Genomic DNA, 21175 nt, shown 5'->3' on the forward strand with positions numbered 1-21175 from the left:
GTGGAGGCTTGTACATAAGGGCATAGATACTGTTGTGAAAATTTGGACTGATTGACGAGCCATAGGTAAGTAAGTTAACCCAGCACTTATTTCTCCTGTATGTGTTTTCTTTCACTCCTGAAAATCTGCGGTTAAGGTTGATATCTCATTTTTTTCTCATTGTTTTGCTAACTCAGTTGTTTGATCAGTGACAATCTTTAAAATGACTAAAACTGCTAGATGATGGTGCTTATTAAAGTTGAACATTGCTAAAAGTTTCATTTCACAAGTTGCTCTGTGTATTTTCTAATAAGTGTGAAAATGCATGTACAGGTTATGTATGTGATGGTTTAGGAATCTGGAGGGGAAGGCATTTATGCATCTTACAGGGTGATGACTTGTGGCAAAGTAGAACTTTTGTATTAAAGAAATACATTCTCCTGTTTAATTTTTATTATCCATGTACAATGTTTAACTGCATATTTACCTTAAATTTTAATGCATTTGTTGATCTTATTGTTGTAGTGGTTACATGGTGATGGCAGATTCCTTCAATACTTCACTTTTTAAACAAACATTTCAGAGAATTTTTACGAAGGATGTACAAGGAAATTTCAAAATGGCTTTTGGTGGAATGCTGGAGTTAAAGGTACAGTACACATTATACTGGTATGTTTCCATATTTCTTGTAAACAGCAGTGCCTCACTTTACCCAGTTACCAGTCATTTGTGTATTTGGTCATTGCAGAAATAAATTTACATTAGTAAATAGGTGCATCAGTTCTTTTAGCAGATAGAATTGTGTCATTCTACCTTTTTAAACCTAAAAGGTTTGCACAAAACATAATTATTTTTTACCCATATCGTACATTTTTAGACTTATTATTTTATTTACATCTTCTGGCAAGGTATTGCAGAATCTTCCTTTAGGGTGACTCTCTGTGGTAGTCTAACAGTTGGTTATCCCATTTCTTTGCCGTTGCACACCAAGTTCTTTTCTTGATCTTGAGAATCCCATGTTTGGAGCCCTTGTGTTTCTGTTTGTGCATACTGAGATACCTCTGTGTTTTTATGAGGGAGCACATTTTGTTTCAGGATCTATACTTTCTAGATGATTTCACAGTTTGGATTTGAATCTGACGCATTGTTAGGAAGTTCCGGCATTCATTTCCTAAAAAAACCCAGTTTTCCGTGTGACCTTCAACCTCTGTGCACATCAGAGCAGAATTGTGGCACAGCACTGGCTGGCTAAACAGTCTTTAAGTGGGCTACTTCATGTTTGCCCACCTTTTAAGAGCCCTTATTCTCCTTCTCTCTTTAACTTTATCTTTGAGAGGCTTACCTGTCCTCATACTGGATAGTTTATTTGGTTAATTTAATTTGCTGAAATATGCTGCTCTTTCTTGTCATCTAAATTTGTAGGAACTCTAAACTGCAGGCTTGTGTCAGTATGAAATCCGTTAGTCTTTTACAAAGATTCAGTGTCCCTTAGGAATGCTCTCCTTTTCTCCTGAAGGCAGTTTCATAGCTGTCCTTAAATTGATGGATTCCTGTCTGTGTTTACTTTTTGAGGGTAGAATGCAGGGAAGAGAGGGGAAAACAGGCACTTTCTTGTCCTGGATTTGACAATCAACTCAGATGTTCATCATGTTACCCTGCTGCAGTCATCACAATTGGGTTATCCTGCTGTCAGGCGGTCCCGCAGTCGGCCTGAATTCCAAAGTCTTGGTCCGGCATCGGTTGCCATCGCTTCTTCCCTGACGTCAGTGCGCCAGGGGTATATAAGAGGCATCCGACGCCATTTTCTTCAGTATTTCTTGCCGCGCGGTGCCCGAAGCAGAAGCAGTTCGCAAGTGCCGGTCGGCCGACACCTGAGATTTTCGATTCGAATTTCAGTCCGAAGTCTTCAATAAAGCTAAGTATCCCGTTGGGGAACCTTTTCTTGCCTCAGTCCGATGTCAGAAAAAGTTAACAATTGCATTTCTTGTGGGAAGCAAATACCTCATAAGGACTTCCATTCCTATTGTATTCCTTGCCTAGGCCCAGACCACGACTTCACAGGTTGTCGGTTTTGTGCTAGGTTTAATAAATGAACTATCAAACGCCGTTTTGACTTCGCACGACATTACTTTGGTAGGAAATTTAATTATATCATGCCGTCGGAGCAGCCGATGACCGGCATACATAAAAAACACAAGGATAAGGACAGGCAGCCTAGGAACAAGCCAGACTCCGAGGCCTCTACTGGGCCTGTCGCCGGTTCTCTGGTTTTCAGTGAGGCACCTACGCAGCCCCTGACGACCACAGAACTGGAACCCCAGACAGCTGTGGATTCTCAAGCAGAGTCTACTAGGCCGACGCAACCATCTTCCGACACCGGAGCAGAAGTAGACCCCGGTGCAGTGGAAACACCTTCAGTTACAGAAGGTGTCTTCAGACCGACTACACTCACCATTAAATCTTATGCTAACCTTAAAACTCCTTTAAAACCTAAGAAGACTGTACATCAGTCTACAGTTCAAGGCCCCATGCCTAAGAAACAGATGCTTAAGATGGCTGAAGATTTGATTACCCTAATCAGGGGTTCCCATCCCCCTCCCGATAAAAGATCAAGACAAGAGGAGGATTATGCTTCCTCTGACCAGGTTTCAACGTCCTCAGATTCTTCTGAGGAACAGGATTACACTTTTCCACCTTATGAAGACTCTGATGCTGAAGACTGTATTCCCTCAGCATCTCCCCCTGAAGACTACTCCTTTGCGGAAAGTTTACATACCATGAGGGAACATTTCTACTAGGAAGGCCAGGACTACTCTGATTCTAAGAAAAGGCTCCGAGAGTTCCTTTTTCTACCCCAGCACAGACCTCTTGCTATCCCTCCAGTTTTAGATATTGTGGATGATGTTTTCTTGGAGTCTAGTTTAAATCCAGACTCTCTACCTCCTGCTTCAGCCAAACCAGACAGATACTACAGAGTACCTGACTCACACAGATTCCTTTATAAAAGCCCTGTGGCTGACCCAGAAACAATTTCCCAGGGTCCTAAGGGAGCTAAAGCTTCTATGGCTAAAAATCCGGTGCCCTCTGAAAGGGATTCCAGAACCCTAGATAGATGAGGAAAGAAAATATACACCTCAGCAACTCTAACTATGAAAGCATTAAAATGTCAGTTTCACATGCTGAAATATCAGCAATTCCTAATGACTCAATTAAAACAAAAAATAAGCACACATACTGAACAGTCTGAATTCAAGGAAATGCAGGATCTGTTGCATGTAGCTGAACAGGTGGGCAAACATAATGCAGATTTGATTTGATGGAAGCTTCCTGTAGAGCAGCTGTTACTGGCTCTGTCATACATAGACATGCTTGGTTAAAAGAACAAACCCTACCTGATCATGTTAAAGCAAAATTATCGGATGCACCTTTACAGCAGGATGCATTATTTGGTGTCAAAGCAGAAGAGGCTTTAAAGAAAATGGAGGATAAGGCAAAGTCTATGCAGACAGTCAAGGATTTTTTGCAGGTACAACCCCCTCGTTTCAGCAGAAATTGGCCAGCAAAAAACTGGTCCTTTCCAGCTTCTGACAGATCACAGAGGGGTAAATACAGACCCCCAAGGGGCAGAGGTCCGTCACAAGGCCCTTACAAACCTCACCAATGGGGTACTGCTACCCAGAAAGGAGGAGAAGACAGGCCCCAAGCTAGCAGAAGACAAACACAATGACTCAATCCTCAGACTACCAAGCAAATCTCTCCTGGCAGCTCCCTTGGGAGGAAAATTAGCATTTTTTGCAGACAACTGGCACATCATCACAAAAGACAAATGGGTCCTAAACATTGTTTCTCAAGGATACAGATTCCACTTTCATACCTTACCAAGGATAAAAGGAATGCCAAACCTGCCACCAAATCAATGGGCAGAGGCACAAAAACAAATTACAGCTCTCATGGACATGAGAGTCATTCAACAGATACCTACTCAGGAGCAAGGACAAGGATTTTACTCAAGACTCTTTCTAGTCCCAAGAAAGGATAAAGCATGGAGACCCATTCTGGATCTTTCAATTCTGAACACCTATCTGCAAGTACCAAAATTCAAGATGCTAACACTACAGCAGCTTCTTCCCATGCTGGGCAAGAATGCTTGGCTAGTAACGTTGGACCTCAAGGAGGCATACCTGCATGTCCCTATCAGACAAAATTGCAGAAGATACCTCCGCTTCATTGCAGGTTCAATGCATTATCAATTCTCTGCACTGCCCTTTGGATTATCTACTGCGCCCAGGGTCTTCACAAAATGCCTGGCACCAGTAATTGCATACTGCAGACAAAGAGGAATTCAAATATACCCATACATGGACAACTGCCTTATTCAAGCAGAAAGCAAGGACATTCTTTTAAAGCATCTGGCATTTGTCAAACACCTTCTAAGTTGCCTAGGGTACACAGTAAATGAAAAGAAATCAAAACTAGTGCCCTCACAAAACATAATATTCCTGGGTGCCATCTTGAATACAACGGCCCAGATGGCTTATCTCACGCCAGACAAGCAACAACAATACTTCAAAATAATGGCAACAAAGACCCAACTCCCTGCAAGAAAAATTTTGCAGGCCTTGGGATTCATGGCATCTTGCATACTACTAATACCATTTGCAAAACTGCATATGAGGAAATTACAATGGTACCTGAAAAGTGTATGGACTCAGCCAGCCACAGCTTGGAAACAATGATACCACTCATTCCCTGCCTTCAGCAGGAGTTTCTATGGTGGGCACAGGCATGTCGCCTCAACAAGGGTAAGCCTTTCATCTTACCCACAGCCAGGCAAACTATGACAACAGATGCATCGGACTATGCCTGGGGAGCACACATGGCAGGACAGTGCATTCAGGGCAAATGGACTACAGATCAGAGGCATCTGCATATCAATCAAAAAGAAATGCTAGCAGTACAGAATGCCCTAACAGCTTTCAAGGACCTCTTACACCCAGGACAACTAATAATAAAGATGGACAATACCACAGTAATGTGGTACATAAGCAAGGGGGCACACATTCCTACCCTGTATGCAGGCAAGCAATGACCTTGTGGAACACTAAACTGTCTTACCAGGTTCAATTACAAGCACAATTCCTGCCAGGAAAGAAAAACACATTGGCAGACGACCTAAGCAGAAACATCATGGATCCACACGAGTAGAAACTAGATCCACAGGTATTTGCAATGATAGCTCAAAAATGGGGACGCCCAGACATAGATCTGTTTGCAAACCCCCAAAACTACCAACTTCAAAAATTTTGCACAAGGACATTCCATCCACAAGCTTGGAAAGTGGGCGCCCTGTCATTCAGATGGAAAACATTAACAGTGTATGCCTTTCCTCCACTGCCTCTTCTAGAAAAGGTACTGCTGAAAGTCAGATTAGAGAGGCTACAAATGATACTCATTGCACCAGGCTGGCCACGCCAGCATTGGTATCCAATTCTAAGGAACATGGCCCACGGCCCACCATGGATTTTACCACAGATTCCTCACCTGCTCACCCAGGGAGACGATCAGATTCTACACAGCCAGCTCAAGACTTTAAACCTGGCTGCATGGCAAATTACCTAAACAACTAGCCAACACCTCTATCCAAAGCTGTTATGGATGTCATTCTGGAGGCCAGGAGGCCCAGCACCAGGAAAACCTATTCAGACAAATGGAAAAGATTTTGTGCCTGGAACCAGGCTAACTGCCAAAATCCCCTTGATCCAAACATTCCTCAGATTCTACAATATTTAACTGAGATGTTGCACAAAGGACTTTCCTTTTCATCTATTAAGATCCACGTCTCAGCAATTTCAGCTCATTACAACACGGATCCTCCTTTATTCTCACATCCACTCCTAAGACAGTACCTCAGAGGGGCTAAGAACATAAGACCACCAAGGAGAGCACCAACACCTACTTGGGATCTCAACTTTGTTCTGGAAAAGCTTCCACTACCACCCTTTGAACCAGCTTTTTCAGCGGATTTAAAATTTCTTTCATGGAAAACTGCCCTGCTACTAGCAATAACTTCAGCTAGAAGAGTCTCAGAGCTACAGGCACTAATGGCAGTGGAGCCTTTCCTCATTTTTCATCAAGACAGAGTCTCTCTACGAACTAACCCTTCCTTTATGCCAAAGGTGGTATCCAGTGTGGCCCTAAACCAAACCATTCATTTGCCCACCTTTTTCCCAAATCCCCAGAACAAAGGAGAAAGACTCCTGCACTCTTTGGACATTCACAGGCAATTATGTTACTACTTGGATAAAACTAAGGCTTTCAGAAAAACTGACCAGCTCTTTGTAGCCTATGCTACAGGATCACAAGGAAAAGCTATCTCAAAACAGACTATTTCTAAATGGATAGGGCGTGGCATACGTTTCTGCTACACGCATCATGGGAAACCGGTACCTGCTAACATTATGTCCCACTCCACCAGGGCTACAGCTACATCAGCAGCCTTTCTCAGGGGAGTGCCAACCAAGGATATTCTGGAAGCTGCAACTTGGAGTTCATTGCACACCTTCACCAAACACTATCACTTACCTCTTTATTCTAAGACTAGAGCTGGTTTTGCCACTGCAGTTTTGCAGGGCCTACTAGCTTCTTCTAACCCTGTTTAACTCCACCTCCCATCTTTAGCTTTGGGATTCTACCCAAGTGTGATGACTGCAGCAGGGTAACACGATGAGCATAGTACAGTTTTGTACCTACCATAAATGTAGATGTTCGAGTGTTCACCCTGCTGCAGTCCAGGTTACCCCCCCTCCATCCCCTCTGAACTAGCTGAACTTAATCTTTACCACTCTATCCTATACAACCTCTGTGGTGTATTTGCTTGTGCCTAAAGGTATTGTTTTATTTTTATCTAGCTCTATATATATATATATATATATATATATATATATATATATATATATATATTTTTTTTTTGCCTACCTATTGGGGGCACCTGACATCTGGGGCAAGAAAAACTGAAGAAAATGGCGTTGGATGCCTCTTATATACCCGTGGCGCACTAGCGTCAGGGAAGAAGCGACGGCAACCGACGCCGGACCAAGACTTTGGAATTCAGGCCGACTGCGGGACCGCCTGATGGCAGGATAACCCAAGTGTGATGACTGCAGCATGGTGAACACTCGAACATCTACATTTATGGTAGGTACAAAACTGTACTTTATGAGGAAGGTGAATGAATTCAGAAAGACAGATCAATTCTTTGTCTCATCTGCTATGTATAAGGAGATGACATTGCAGTGGCAAAACCAACTCTGCTCAGCTGACCTGTGAACTTCATTGTCATATACCACCAAGGATGTTATAATCCATTGGAAATTGTTACTGTTAAAATCCACTCCATGAGGGCAGTAGCCTTTTGTAGTTCTTGTTTCCAGAGTTTCTTTTATTACAGATATTTCTCCTATGTCCACCTGATTGCACAGTATAGTAGATGCCCATATGATCTGATTGCTCCAGTCAATAAACTTGGCATATTAGTCATTTAGTACTTTGCTTTTTGAGCTTTTGCCTTCATTCAGCTTTTGCTTACCAGAGAGTTTAATTTGCACTGTTTGTGTTTCTTTGAAGACTAGTGTAAAGTTTAAGGTTTCTTGTTTGATTAAGTAGAAAATTTGGTGGTTTGTTCAGTATGAAGAAGCAACAATGTATAGAAACAGCCACGCGTTGTGGAAAAGCAAGCTGGGGGAAAATGGCATAGAAACTTGCAACAAAAGTAGAAACGAACCACCAGTGCAATGTAGAAACACAATTTTATTCACAAATGCAGTTTATCGCTTTCATCCCCTACTATGGAGACCTCTTCAGAACTACATTACAATGCCTACATCACCTTTTTATATAAATACCACACCCTAATTAAACCGTCAATTAAGCAACCCACACTAAAATTCAACAACCTTGTGTCATTAACAAAATACTACAATATTAAACATGCCATAATCTATTATTAAAAATATTAAAAGCAACTCATACATTTCAACCTAAAATATTCTTAATTCTAAGCAAACTAGTTATACTAACATTTTCATTGATGCCTGGATATATGGTTGCATTTAACCGCAGCTGCCATTTTACTTCACACACATCTAAATGTACATCCAGCACTCTACCCTGTGAATCTTGAACAACTTGTTTGCAGGATCAAGAACTGAAATACATGTTCATTGTGTGCCTGTAAATGCCTACTCAGGGCATTGGTGGATTTTTTTCTTTTGTATATCACCCAAATGCTCCCTTATTCTTTCCTTAAAATGTCTGCATGTTTTACCTATATAAAATACCAGACATTTTAAACACTTCGCCATGTATACAACATTTTTACTCTGACAGTTAAAATGTCCATTAATAAATAAACCTCTCCCATTTAAAATAAGTCTGTCGTGTATTTCCAATATGTGCACACAAAATTTACACATTACACATTTTTAATTCCCCATCTTTTTGCTACATTTACCAATATGATAACTGTTGCAGTTCTCCAAAATATTTTCCCTCCTGTATACTATTTTAGGTTCAAAACCAACTTTTCTAATCACGTTTTGATCCATAGTTTAGATCTCCCAATTCTTCCTTATTAACTGGGCCACACCACCAGAATCCTTTTTATAGGTGGTAATAAAACTCAACCCCAAATCTTCTTTAGCATTACCAAAACCAGTTTCTTGCTTACTGGCTGTACTAGCATCATCTCTCCTTAAGATGGGCTTATATATTCCACCCAACCATTTATTTATCACTTCCTCCTTGGTTAAATTCAATAAATCCAGGGGTACCCTCTCCTTTTAAATAAGCGAATAAATTCTATTTCGTTCATAAAGTCCTCATCTCCACTAACCATCCTGGAGGCATGTACCGTCTGCTCCTTAACTATTGATTTTTTCTGATGGTACGGATGCCAGCTCTCATAGTTTAAATATGCATTCGAAAATGTTGGTTTCTTATAAATTCCTTATTCCAGTTGTTTTAACTTGGGATTCAGTCTTAAATCAACATCTAAATAGGAAATCCTATTATGGCTATATTCATAAATAAACTTAAAAAAGTCCACTGTTTCATTTATATGTACCAAAAATTATTTTAATTTGGTTTCACTCTCCTCCTATACTAAAAAAAATCATCCAAAAACCTAGTATACTGTGCAATGTGATTTTTAAACCTACTTTCAAATACAAACTCAGCTTCCCAGTAAGACATTATGTAGTTAGCATAAATGGGACCAATAAACTATCCATTAATGAGGACAGGTAAGCCTCTCAAACATAAAGTTAGAGAGAATGAGAATAAGGGCTCTTAAAAGGTGGGCAAACATGAAGTAGCCCACTTAAAGACTGTTTAGCCTGCCAGTGCTGTGCCACAATTCTGCCCTGATGTGCACAGAGGTTGAAGGTCACACGGAAATAGAATTTATTATTGGCTTATTTAAAAGGAGAGGGTACCCCATGGATTTATTGAATTTAACCAAGGAGGAAGTGATAAACGGTTGGGTGTAATATATAAGCCCATCCTAAGGAGAGATGAAGCTAAGACAGCCAGTAAGCAAGAAATTGGTCTTGGTAATGCTAAAGAAGATGTGGGGTTGAGTTTTATTACCCACCTATAACAAGGATTCTGGTGTTGTGGCCCAGTTAATAAGGAAGAATTGGGAGATCTTAACTGTGGATCAAAACATAATTAGGAAAGTTGGTTTTGAACCTAAAATAGTATACAGGAGGGATAGGTCATTCAAAAATATTTTGGAGACGTGCGACAGGGGGTTGGGAGGGTGGCCTAATGGTTAAGGTGTTTGCCTTACAAACACAAGGTGCAGGGTTGTAATCTCACAGGGGATAATTGGCTAGGCTTAAAATGGCTCGCAATGGCAGTTAGCCTAGTAGTAATCTATGAACCTATGAAGTTATCATATTGGTAAATTTAGCAAAAAGATGGGGAATTACAAATGTTTAATGTGTAAATTTTGTGTGCACACATTGGAAACACATGACAGATTTATTTTAAATGGGAGAGGTTTATTTATTAACGGACATTTTAACTGTCAGAGTAAAAATGTTGAATACATGGCGTAGTATTTAAAATGTCCGGTATTTTATATAGGTAAATTGTGTAGACATTTTAAGGCAAGAATAGGGGAGCATTTGGGTGATATACAAAAGAAAAAAATTCCACCAATGTCCTGAGTAGGCATATACAGGCACATAATGAACATATATTTCAATTTTTGGTCCTGCAACAAGCTGTTCAAGATTCACAGGGTAGAGTGTTGGATGTACATTTAGATGTGTGTGAAGTAAAATGGCAGTTGCGGTTAAATGCAACCATATATCCAGGCATCAATGAAAATATTAGTATAACTTGTTTGCGTAGAATTAAGAATATTTTAGGTTGAAATGTATGAGTTGGCTTTAATATTTTTAATAATAGATTATGGCATGTTTAATATTGTATTATTTTGTTAATGACACAAGGTTGTTGAATTTTAGTCTGGGTTGCTTAATTGACAGTTTAATTAGGGTGTGGTATTTATATAAAAAGGTGATGTAGACATAATGTAGTTCTGAAGAAGTCTCCATATTAGGGGATGAAAGCGCTAAACTGCATTTGTGAATAAAATTGTGTTTTTGCCTTGTACTGGAGGTTCGTTTCTGCTTTTGTTGAAAATGGGATAGCCAGACTGAAATTTGGTTATTAATATTGTACAAGTTGTTATGCTGATGGTCAGCAGCAGTTTTTTCTGATGTGTTAATTACTATGTGGACAGTCGGATGCTTTAGGGAGGGGTCCTCCCATCTTCTGTAAGAGATTAGCCTACCTAAGACCATTTTCAAGTTAATGCAACTTTATATTGATAGATTTAAGTGGGCAAAAGAAACTGTTGGCTGCTTGCATAAATAAATAGAGTAAAGCATAAGTGAAAATTGCGAAGATATGGTGGATTGGTGGGGGTTAGGAGAATTTAGAAATGATTGATGAGTGTTTGTTACTGAAATCTAGTGATGATCATACCAACTGTAATCTGCACTATGTCTGGATGCCTTATGAGAGGAAAGATGTGCTTTTTTGACTTCTCTGAGTGGCTTAAATTAGGAAGTTAAATTAAGCATGTTAATTTATATCTATTAACAGTCTAATTGTGTGCTTAGTATGGCTATGGTTCAGAAAATGCAATTAACTGCTTTTGGTTTGTATGGCACAATCAGGAGATCATATGGGCATCTACTGTACTGACCAATCAGAGCTTTATCTGTAGGGCAGGACTGTGATAATTGTTGTCTTGTTTAGCACTGTCATTTCCTTTTGTACGTTTTAAGCAGTTTCACAATTGTTTCATACTGTAACATCTAAGAATTTGAAGTACTTAGTGTTGTTGAGTTTGCTTGGGCTAAACAAAGTTTTCAGGATTTTCAGGGGAAAACTGAGGGGACTATATGCTGCAGGAAGAGGTTACTGTAACAGAGCAAAATTTTAAGGATACAGGATGAGTTTTATAACACAGAATGTTAATGGATTTCACAAGTCTGACAAATAATAGTGTTTCCATGTCTTAGGAAAACTGGAGCATTGGATAGTTATATTACAAGACACAAATCCGAATAACCAAGAGTATGAAGAGCCGATAAGAGGTTACTGGTTTTGATGAATAATGTCTTGATTTGGGCAAGAAGAAAACGAATTACATAGCTGATTTTTAGGAACTGCCACTTAAAGGTAGATACATTATTAGACACCAGTGGCTTTTATGTTGGAGTATAAAAAAGTACATAGAATCATTTTTATTGCAATTTATTGTATGTATCTAACTGAGGTGAAAACCCCTGAGTAATTTAGAGGCATGGTGAAAGAGGTGGTTGCCTTTCAAGAAGGAACTGCTTTGTGTATGAAGGACTGGAATGTAACTAGTGTTACGAAGATTAGCGATGGGCTACATTGAGTATTGTGTATGCGGAGGTATGTTGCAACCCATGTTAAAGTGATGGGCCTTACCTTAGTCTGTGATATTGTGTTAGGAGCTGCTCAATATATGTATTTTTCAAGTAGATACAGATTGGGAGCACGTATTGATGAAATTTGTCTTAATTTTTCAGCATGTATACTTAGATGAAGAGGTGAAATTACACCTAGTATTTATTTCATATCATGCACCCTTGGAGTGTTTGTGTACGTTGTGCCCCTCATATTTAGAAAGACTGGCATTTCCGTATGTGCATGTTAAAACAAGAGGCCATGGTTAGCTGGCATAAAAAGTTAATAGAAAATAGCTTGAGTATGTTGGGACAGGATAATCAGACTTTGATGAAGTTGGACCGCTTAAAAGTAAAACTTGAGAAGGATGTGAAAAATTGTACTCCCAGATTATGCTTAGGCATAGATCAAATATGAAAATCAAGAGAAACCAGCTGGGAAAGGGGATAAAACAATTAAAGGTGAAATCGAAAGTGTGGTGAAGAGGTTGAGAGATTATTGGACAAAAACTGTCAGTTGCTATGTTGTTTATTAAAGGATACATAATTTTATAATTTATCTCATTACCAGAATTTGGGAGAGGAATACCTTGATTTGAAAAGATGTGTCATACTGTAGTAGAGATTTCTTGATGATTTTGGACCAGTTTTTAAAATGGTATAAGCATTAATATTAAGTACAGATTGTGGTAAGAATGAGCAAGAGATTCACATTTTAAACGTTTTACGATTACCATGGCTTGCTGCATGTGATTTAGTAGTTATGATGCTTGCTGTAACAGAAAAGGAAATGGATTAAGCTCAAATAGAGCAGGCCAGAGGAAAAAACCCAGGTAGTGATGGATTACCAGTGCATTTCTGGCCTTCACATAAGGAAAGATTGTCGCCAAAAAGTGTTCAGCTTCTTAGTGCAGCTCTGGGGATCAAGAAAATTCCTGTATCTTGGAAAGAGGCAGTATTAATAGTAATACTGTCTTCAAATAAACTACTGTATATGTTATTCACTGGACCCAAGACTCTTTTTTCAGGGATGATCTGGGAGCAAATTCTGGTTAAGTGACTTAGTCATACTCCCACAGTAGGTAAATGGAGGCTGACAGAATCAAACCCTGGAATATAGGAAACAGACAGACGGTTAGCCCTCCTGCCTACCTTACTTATGTGCTAGCCCTACCCCTGTCCCTGCCCCTGCCCCTAACGCTTCCCATACACTTTACATGACTAAAAACCCTTTCCTTAGTAGTAGCACTACCAAGACAACACTTGATCTTAGTTGTGTAGCTGGGATTTACAGAATAAATGCCTTTTTAGTGGGAGAGTCTCTCTTACTAGTCTTTCAGTGTTTTGTGAGTCTCTCTTTTGAGTTTTCAAACTTTCATAGCATTCATATGTATGTACATTTGAGAGCATGGGTTTAACCCTATTGATCAAAATGCAAAAGCATTGAAACAAAAGATTGAAGCTTTCATTTTGTGGGAGAAAACAACTTACCAAATATCAAAAACAGTGAAAACAAAGTAATTAGACTGTAAAGGGAAAACCTTTTCCTTTTATGATCCCTGAACCAAAATGCAACTGCTACACTTAGATCAAATTTATCCAAATAGTGGTAATATTACAGGAAAGTTTTTTTCTAAGGTAAGGTGTAGGTTTGGGGTTAGTGTTAGCAAACATTAGTAAAGATGAGTGGTGCTGGGGGGGGGTACCAAGTACTTCTCATTCAACATAAGCTTATATGGCAGTCCTTGCCTTTGTCAGTAAAGGTCCTTTATTTGAATGCTGCTTTGTTTTCCTAAATCCTATGGCTAGTGGAAGAAAGATCCTAGCAGGACTGGTGAAAGGATACTTCCTAATGCCTGACAATTATGCTGGAGTTTCTGCACCTCGAACTTTGCTCAGAGTGTTGACCATGGTCTTAGTCCTAGAAGTAGTTTGGAATTTTGAGTGACTTTCCTAACTTTGCAGGATTAGGAATTACTGCAGATTAAAGGTGAGACTGTCTCTCTCAGTGGAAATCAGCACTCTAACCCTGGAGGGGGGGTGTATTTCAGGGCATTTTCAATGGCTTTTATTCTGTTTGAGCAGCTTAGCCATTGGTCTGTCCACCCTGATGTTGTGTAGCTGCCACTTGTGTCACCAGGACTCAGGTCAGAGGAGTACTTGGGACCTATGCTTAAGCTCCTAGGACTTGCCTTCATGGCCTAGCAGGGCTTATCATGCCTTGCTGAGAAAGAGCTGTTTAGTGAACGTACACCACAGTCAGTTGCCCAGGCATGAGGGAATATCACATTTCACTGTAGGTGTGGGATTTCACCATTGGGGACCTCATTTTAACTGTGGGTACCAGAGCCAGTATAGATTTCTCATTGTCTTGAATTGTCTTTTGTATGTTCATACAGTTGTATCCTGTTTGACACCCTCATCATGCTGATCTTTTTTGAGTTGCCATATTGTTTTGTTTTTGGAATTGTCAAAGGGTGTAAAGATTCCTGCCATTTGGCTTTCTTGAGGAATCTGGGGATGAGAGATCCTCATGGTTGAGATGGTCAAGGTCCTCAAATTCCATCATTCCTCACAGTCTTTTTTAGACTGTCACAACTTTGTCTTCCCTGCAGTGTGTAGTGACCTGTAGGTAGTAACGCTGCACCAAGACCTTACTGGCATGCATTTACTAGCAGTGCAGGGTAGTCATTTACAGTAAGTCATAGAATTTAACTGTAGTTGTTGGTATTCAAGCATATCATAACTTTCTCATGTCTCATTGACCAAAACCATGCTACATCATACTCTAATAACTTCCTCAGTTACTCAGCTATACGGGATAAGTTAGGGATACACTTGGAAAGATATTGTACTATACCTAGGAATTGCATAAGAAATTATATATCATGATGACTTTGCATGTTTACAGTTAACTTTGTCACTACCTGGTTTAAGCAATTTTGAAACCAGCAAGTTTTCTGTGTATTTTTATTTTATTTTTTATTTATTATTATATTGGTGTTGATGACTGTTAACGTTTTACATAAGAAAGTCAACAAATAAAACCACTATAAAAAATAATATAACACAAATGAACATGCTAAACCCAAGCATGTCAGAGTTAAGAAAGTCTGTCAACATTTAACATATCACATCTACTGAGATTTAGATAAACTTATATAAAAGAAAGTGGTCTTTTTGTGGACGTTGTAAAGGAGGCCCCTTAGTTGCAGGCCATTATCAAATGAGGTAACTGATTCCAAAGGACCAGTACTAAATGTGTAAAGGTTAAATATTCAGAGCGTTTGAGCTGGTCCCTTAAAGCAATCTGCACCACCATCATTGATGACTTCAAGAGCCTGGCCAGAGAATTGGGCACTGACAGCTCTTTTGAGGAAATGGGGCACAGATTGTGTAGGGCAGTATATTAACTGTAAGATTTTAAAAACAGACATAACAATGACTATGTCTGTGCCAGTCCCACAGCAAGAGAATAAAGTGGCAGCTAAAAGATTGGTCCATTAACAATTTTGCTGCTATGTTTACACCCGCCACCAGTGCAGCAGATCAGCATTGTAGCACCCAGGATAGACAGCATTACAGAAGTCCAGATTAGATAATACAGGCACACAGAACAACAGCTGGTTCATTTAACATCCAGTGCTTCTTTATGATCTGAAGCCCCTTACCTTCAGGAGCGCAAAGAAAAAAAAATTCCCTAGTGTAATGCGCCATGAGTAGGTCAATTCTTCCTTGATCTGTACTCATCAAATCCTACTTGAGGTGGAAGAAAATAAAAGTCCCTACTCTGATCTGATGCTGATGATTTCCACATCTCCTAAATCCATCCTAAAGTGTAACTTCAGGAGAAAAAAGTGTTATTGTGTGAGGTCTTTTCTGCTTTTAACAACTGCAGCAAATTGCTTACTGAAGCACTGACACCTTCAATCCTGACAGCAAAAGCAATATTGGAATTAATTTCCATATTGGCATACAGAAATGCTAGCATGGAAATAAATTGCTAGTACTACACTGCTGACAATTTGGCATCTACTGATCAGGCCTCCAACCACCTTGATCTTTGCCCCCTTCACCGTGCTACTTCAGATGGATGTATCACCATAGAAAAATTAAGGATCTGTGCTGGATTCAGAAATAAAATGTTTGAAGAATACTACACAATTCTGTATCTTCCTAGGGGTGTATTACATATGTACAGCCTGTAACAGTTTTTTCTCTCTTAATTTGCGGAACCCTTGGTTAGTATCAAGAACAGTGCATAACTTATAGGTAAGCATCACTGCAACTATTTGTGTGAAGCAGATAGTGCTTCCTTTCGATCCATCTTTTTAAGTCTTGACAATCTAAACATATTGAGTTTGTCCTTCATGAATGTTCCCATGTTGTTTATCCATTGAGTCAGTTCTGTTTTCTTAACTCTTAAGTCCCGGAGCTTTGCTGCATTTCAGTTTTTGTTTGTTGAGCTGAATATAGCAGAAATTCTTAACAATTGCCCCAACAAGAGCATCTCTAATCACAACCAGGGCTACCTTACTCCAGTTGTGTGGCCATTCAGGGATAACTGTTAATTATCTAAAATCGTCTACAACTTGTCCAGACATTAGAATTCATAGGTTGTCACATGGATGCAGTCAACTACATTGTCAAGCTTCCAAGCTCTCGATCCCAGACAAGTATCCGTACTTCCCTTAAAAAAATCTCCAGCTCATGTGATTTTAAAACTCTCGGGCCGCATGGCTCTGCAGTGGACTCTCGCAACGCAGTAGTCCTACTTGACTTGTACAGTGGACTTGTGTCAGATTCGATGGTGGTTACAGTTGCCCTTAATGACCAGTGGGAGACTGTTCATTCTTTCCCATCCTGTGGCCACAGTCACCGTGGACACCTCCCTTTTTGGATGGGTGGGGGCATTTCAAAGGGAGGATGGTTTAAGGGTCCTGGTCTTCTGCAGAGGCCAGTGTTTACATCAGTGTCCTGGAGATGAGGGCTACTGTCCTTGCATTGCAGACCTTTCAGGATGTCCTCCCCAATGGTGTGATTTCAGACCAGTCGGACAATATATTCATTGTCTGGTATCTAAACATGCAGGGGGGAACATGTTCTTATCCTCTTTGTTGAGAGGCCTTGAGGGTTTGACAATGGGCAATCTCATCTCAACAGTTTCGAATTGCAATGCTCATACAGGTGAGGTCCAACATTCTGACCAACAGTTTGAGCAGGAATATTCATCTTCCTCATGAGTGGTCTCTGAATCTGAGAGTTGCAGCTTGGATCTTTCTGCACAGGGGCATTCCTTGTTGCATCCTCTTTGCTTCCTCTTCCAACACCAAATGCAACACCTTTTATGCCTTAGTCTCTCCTTAGGGACAGTCATCCAGCGATGCTCTTCTATATGCTTGGCTCCTGGATCTGTCATACTTTTGTCCTCCAGTTCCACTGATTGTCAAATTTCTTCAGAAGGAAGCTTGTTGCAGAGCGACAATGATCCTCATAGCTCCCTTTTGGCCTCTTCAGGCATGGTTCCCCTTTGTGGCCTCTTCTGTGGTACCCTCCTCAGGATCCCACTCTGGATTCATTTCTCATCCAGTGGGTCTGGATCCTCCCAATTTGCAGTCCATCAGGTTAACTACATGGTTTCTGTAGTTCCCTTGATGGCCAGGAATCTGAGGCTGTCTGATAATGTTGCCATATTTTGTCCTCGTCCCTGAAGCTATCGTCTAGGAAGATGTATTCCAGTAAATGGAAGCATTTTGCTATGTGGGCAGAATCTTGAGGATCTGATCCTGTCTACCCCCTTATAGTCAGTTCTATATTTTCTTGCTGACTTGCTTAACTCATTCCCTCCAGTCCAGCTCTTTTGTGTGTGTACCTTTAACTCTGAGTGGATGTGGCTTAAGTCTTTAAAAAATGAAGTTATCACCTTACAGTTCAAACAAATATTCTTATTTCTGGAACCGTGTTACTAGAAAACTGTAAATGGAAAACTATTCAGGATACATTATTATTTATTTTGGTGACATTCATTCAGTTCAAGGCTTTAAACTAGATTTTATAAGCCAAAATAAAGTCAGTGAATATTAATTTTGTCATGCTTTATAAACAGTCTATGATTTCTCAGTAACTATTAAAGCAAGACACATACTGCCAGTAAGATTTTCTTCATACAACTCTGAGCTGTCATAATGAGGCTATGCAGTTCTGTCTGTGTTATCTGATTGCTGAGACATTTAGAGAAACATGATAATTATTACAATATAGAGATAAACAGTATGCAAATAATAATCAATATCTCTTTAGCTGCATTAAACAGACGTCAAATATCAATGCAGTTGATATTACCATAATGTATGCTATGCTTTGAGATGGAATCTTCTAATACTGTGTATGTAGCATGATTTTGGAATTATTAATGCAAATATGTGCAAGCAATATTTGATGCCTAAAGGCATCAGTAGGAGTTAACTGCAGAAACACCTGGAGGCACAGTTGACTGTAATGAGTTAAATCGGGCTCTAGTTTCTCTACGATCAAGGTACAACTGGCAGCTGTTACTAATTTTCATGTCTGTAGGGATAATGTTCCCATTGCTGCTTTGATAATTTCCAAGGCATTTCTCAAAAGCACATTTCTTCTGCATCCTTCCATTGGGATCCTGTTCCCTTCTTGGGATTTGCTATTCATGTTGCAAGTCCTTATATGTTCTCCTTTTGAACCTTCTGTTAATTCAGACCTAAAGTTATCTTGGGAAACCTTGTTTCTGGTGGCTGTTACCTTGGTCATGAGAGTTTTTGAGCTACAAGCTCTCTTCTTCTCCTCCTCTTCATCTGGTGTTTCACAAAGAGAACGTTTCATTCCACACCAATTCTTCTGCCCAAGGTAGCCTCCAAGAGTAATTTGAATAGATCTCTTCACCTTCCTGTGTTATTTTCCTAATTTCTTATACAAGGATGAGTACTTGCCGCATTGCTTGATGCGCACAGACACTTGAGAGTTTTTCTTGACAGGGCAAAATCCTTTAGAAAATCCAGCCAGCTGTTTGTTTCCTTTTCTAAATCCAGATCGGGCAGACCTGTTTCTAAAATGATTTTATCCAAGTGTCTGTCAAATTGTATTTCCTTGCTTATAAACTGAGAGGTAAGACTTTGCGTAGTAAACCTCAGATCACTCTGCTAGAACTATGGCTACTTCTACGGCTTTCTTTTCCAGAACTTCCTTGGATGAGGTTTGTGCAGCAGCTACTTGGGTGGGCCATCACACCTTTGTTTCTCATTACAAGCTGGGCATTCATTGGCTCAACTGGGTTGCAGAATATCCTTCTGTATATCCTCCCAGGGATTTTTATGTGGCTGGGGCTGTAGCCTACAGGTTGAAACCAGAGAGGGAAGACAGCATCGGATATGAAAGTTATGTACTTATACTTAACAATAATGATAGATCCGTGTTGTCTGTCTCCAGCTGGTTCACCCCCCCCCCACACACACACCGCCTCTGTCTTTTTGGAGCGTCTCATTGTCTAAGACTGACTGAATGGGGGAGGCACTGTTGCTCTCCTTTTCTTGTATTCCTTTGTCCTCCTCCTTGATGTGAGAAATGTATGTTGGAGCTGGATTAAGATGGGGCAAACTCGATCTAAGGTATCTGCTATGGAGTGGTGGGTAGTGGAGGCAGAGCTTGGAAATGAAGTCTAGAGGATTTGGCTGGCATTGGATCAGAAAGCCCATATGTTAAACCAGACTGAGACAGAAAACACAGCTCTATCATTAGGGTAAGTATATACTTTTTTTTTTTTTTATGTTATGACCAGTGTTTCACATTTGCAGTGCTTATAGTATTAACTGAATCTACCTTAATCCTTGCTGTTGAATTGATAAGTTTATGAGTGTCTGAATTCACTGTATGCAACTCAGTTTTACCCACATACTTGCCCAGCTCTATGGCATAGAGGGATAATCCCTTAAATGTGACCCATATGACTCAAGTTCAGCTAACCGCTGGGCTCTGGGGAAACCAAACAGAAGAGGGTGGGAGTGAGCAGCTGCTGCTAGATCACCCATCCTGGGTTGAAGAGGCAACTAGTCCTGCTGCTTTAGTGATGCCTAACAGAATCTAGATGAACTGGAAAGACATGGGCACTCATGAGTACCAACTGAGATGTGGTGGGGGAGTGCGTATCTTGCAGCATATTTTGTAACTGGAACCAGGTGCCATATTCTGACAGTGTGAGAAAATTCATTTTACAAAAGCAGTATATATGTAGTATATGTGTGTAGTGAGCTAGACCAGTTGGCATAATGGTTAAGGTCTTCACCTCCCATGCTCAAAGTACAAGGTTCATTCCTGACCTACAGCTATTGCTTCTTTGGAGTTTGCATGTTCTCCCTGTGTTTCTGCGAGGACGAAGCTGACTTTCAGGAAACATGGGGGAAATACTCAGCTAGGTTTATAAGGGCATTCAGGCCAATAACCTAGTATCATCCCGTGAACCTGTGAACAACATGAATTAGTATTGATAATGGCTGACTTTAATGCAGATACTGGTGGCAGACAGAATAGGATATGAGGACTGCCTGGATCCACATTGGGGCAACAGGAATAAAGAAGGAAACTCCATTCTAGACTTCTGTCTGGCAAATGGCTTGATAGTAGCCAGTGCATGGTTCAGAAGGAAAGACAGTCACAAGATCACATGTAAGAGTGGCCAACATGAAACTCAGGTAGACTTTCTCCTGGTAAGGAAAGGGCACTGGGGGTAGAATCAGGGATTGCAAAATCTTCCCCAGTGATACAGTTGGTCCACAGCATAAACCACTGGTTGCCACAATCAGCTGCTTGCAATGTTCAGAGAAGGCTCTAAGGTCAACGGAGAAGTTGAAGACCTGGAAGTTGACTGGAGGGAAAGTACAACAGTTCAAGGAATTACTCAGGTTTCTTGCACCTCAAGAAGAGGTGGAAATAGGTGGAGTTGAAGAAGAATGGTAGCACCTCCAAAGAGCATGTGTGAAGACTGCAGAACAGATATGTGGCCGTGTCAGGTGTGAAAATAAGGTATATAAAGAAAGTCGGTGGTGGAATGCAGAAGTCCAGGAAGTCATCACAAGAAAGGAGGAGTGTAGTGGAGTGGCTTCCCACTTATTGAGAGATTCATGGGATTTTTTAGCGCGACTTAAGAATGATTTATAGAA

General features: G+C 40.2%; 1 protein-coding gene across 1 annotated transcript in view; it reads left to right on the forward strand.

Annotated features, from left to right (window-relative positions):
• The window catches only part of SEC23A (SEC23 homolog A, COPII coat complex component), a 1400163-nt gene that overhangs the window by 684494 nt on the left and 694494 nt on the right, over window positions 1-21175 (forward strand). Inside the window, exon 10 of the mRNA XM_044074240.1 lies at window positions 505-628. Coding sequence (XP_043930175.1) covers window positions 505-628 — 124 coding nt within the window. The remainder of the gene's footprint in view (window positions 1-504; window positions 629-21175) is intronic.

This window comes from Protopterus annectens, chromosome 6.part0, assembly GCF_019279795.1.
Source record: "Protopterus annectens isolate FY-2018-M chromosome 6.part0, PAN1.0, whole genome shotgun sequence".
Taxonomy (NCBI): domain Eukaryota; kingdom Metazoa; phylum Chordata; order Ceratodontiformes; family Protopteridae; genus Protopterus; species Protopterus annectens.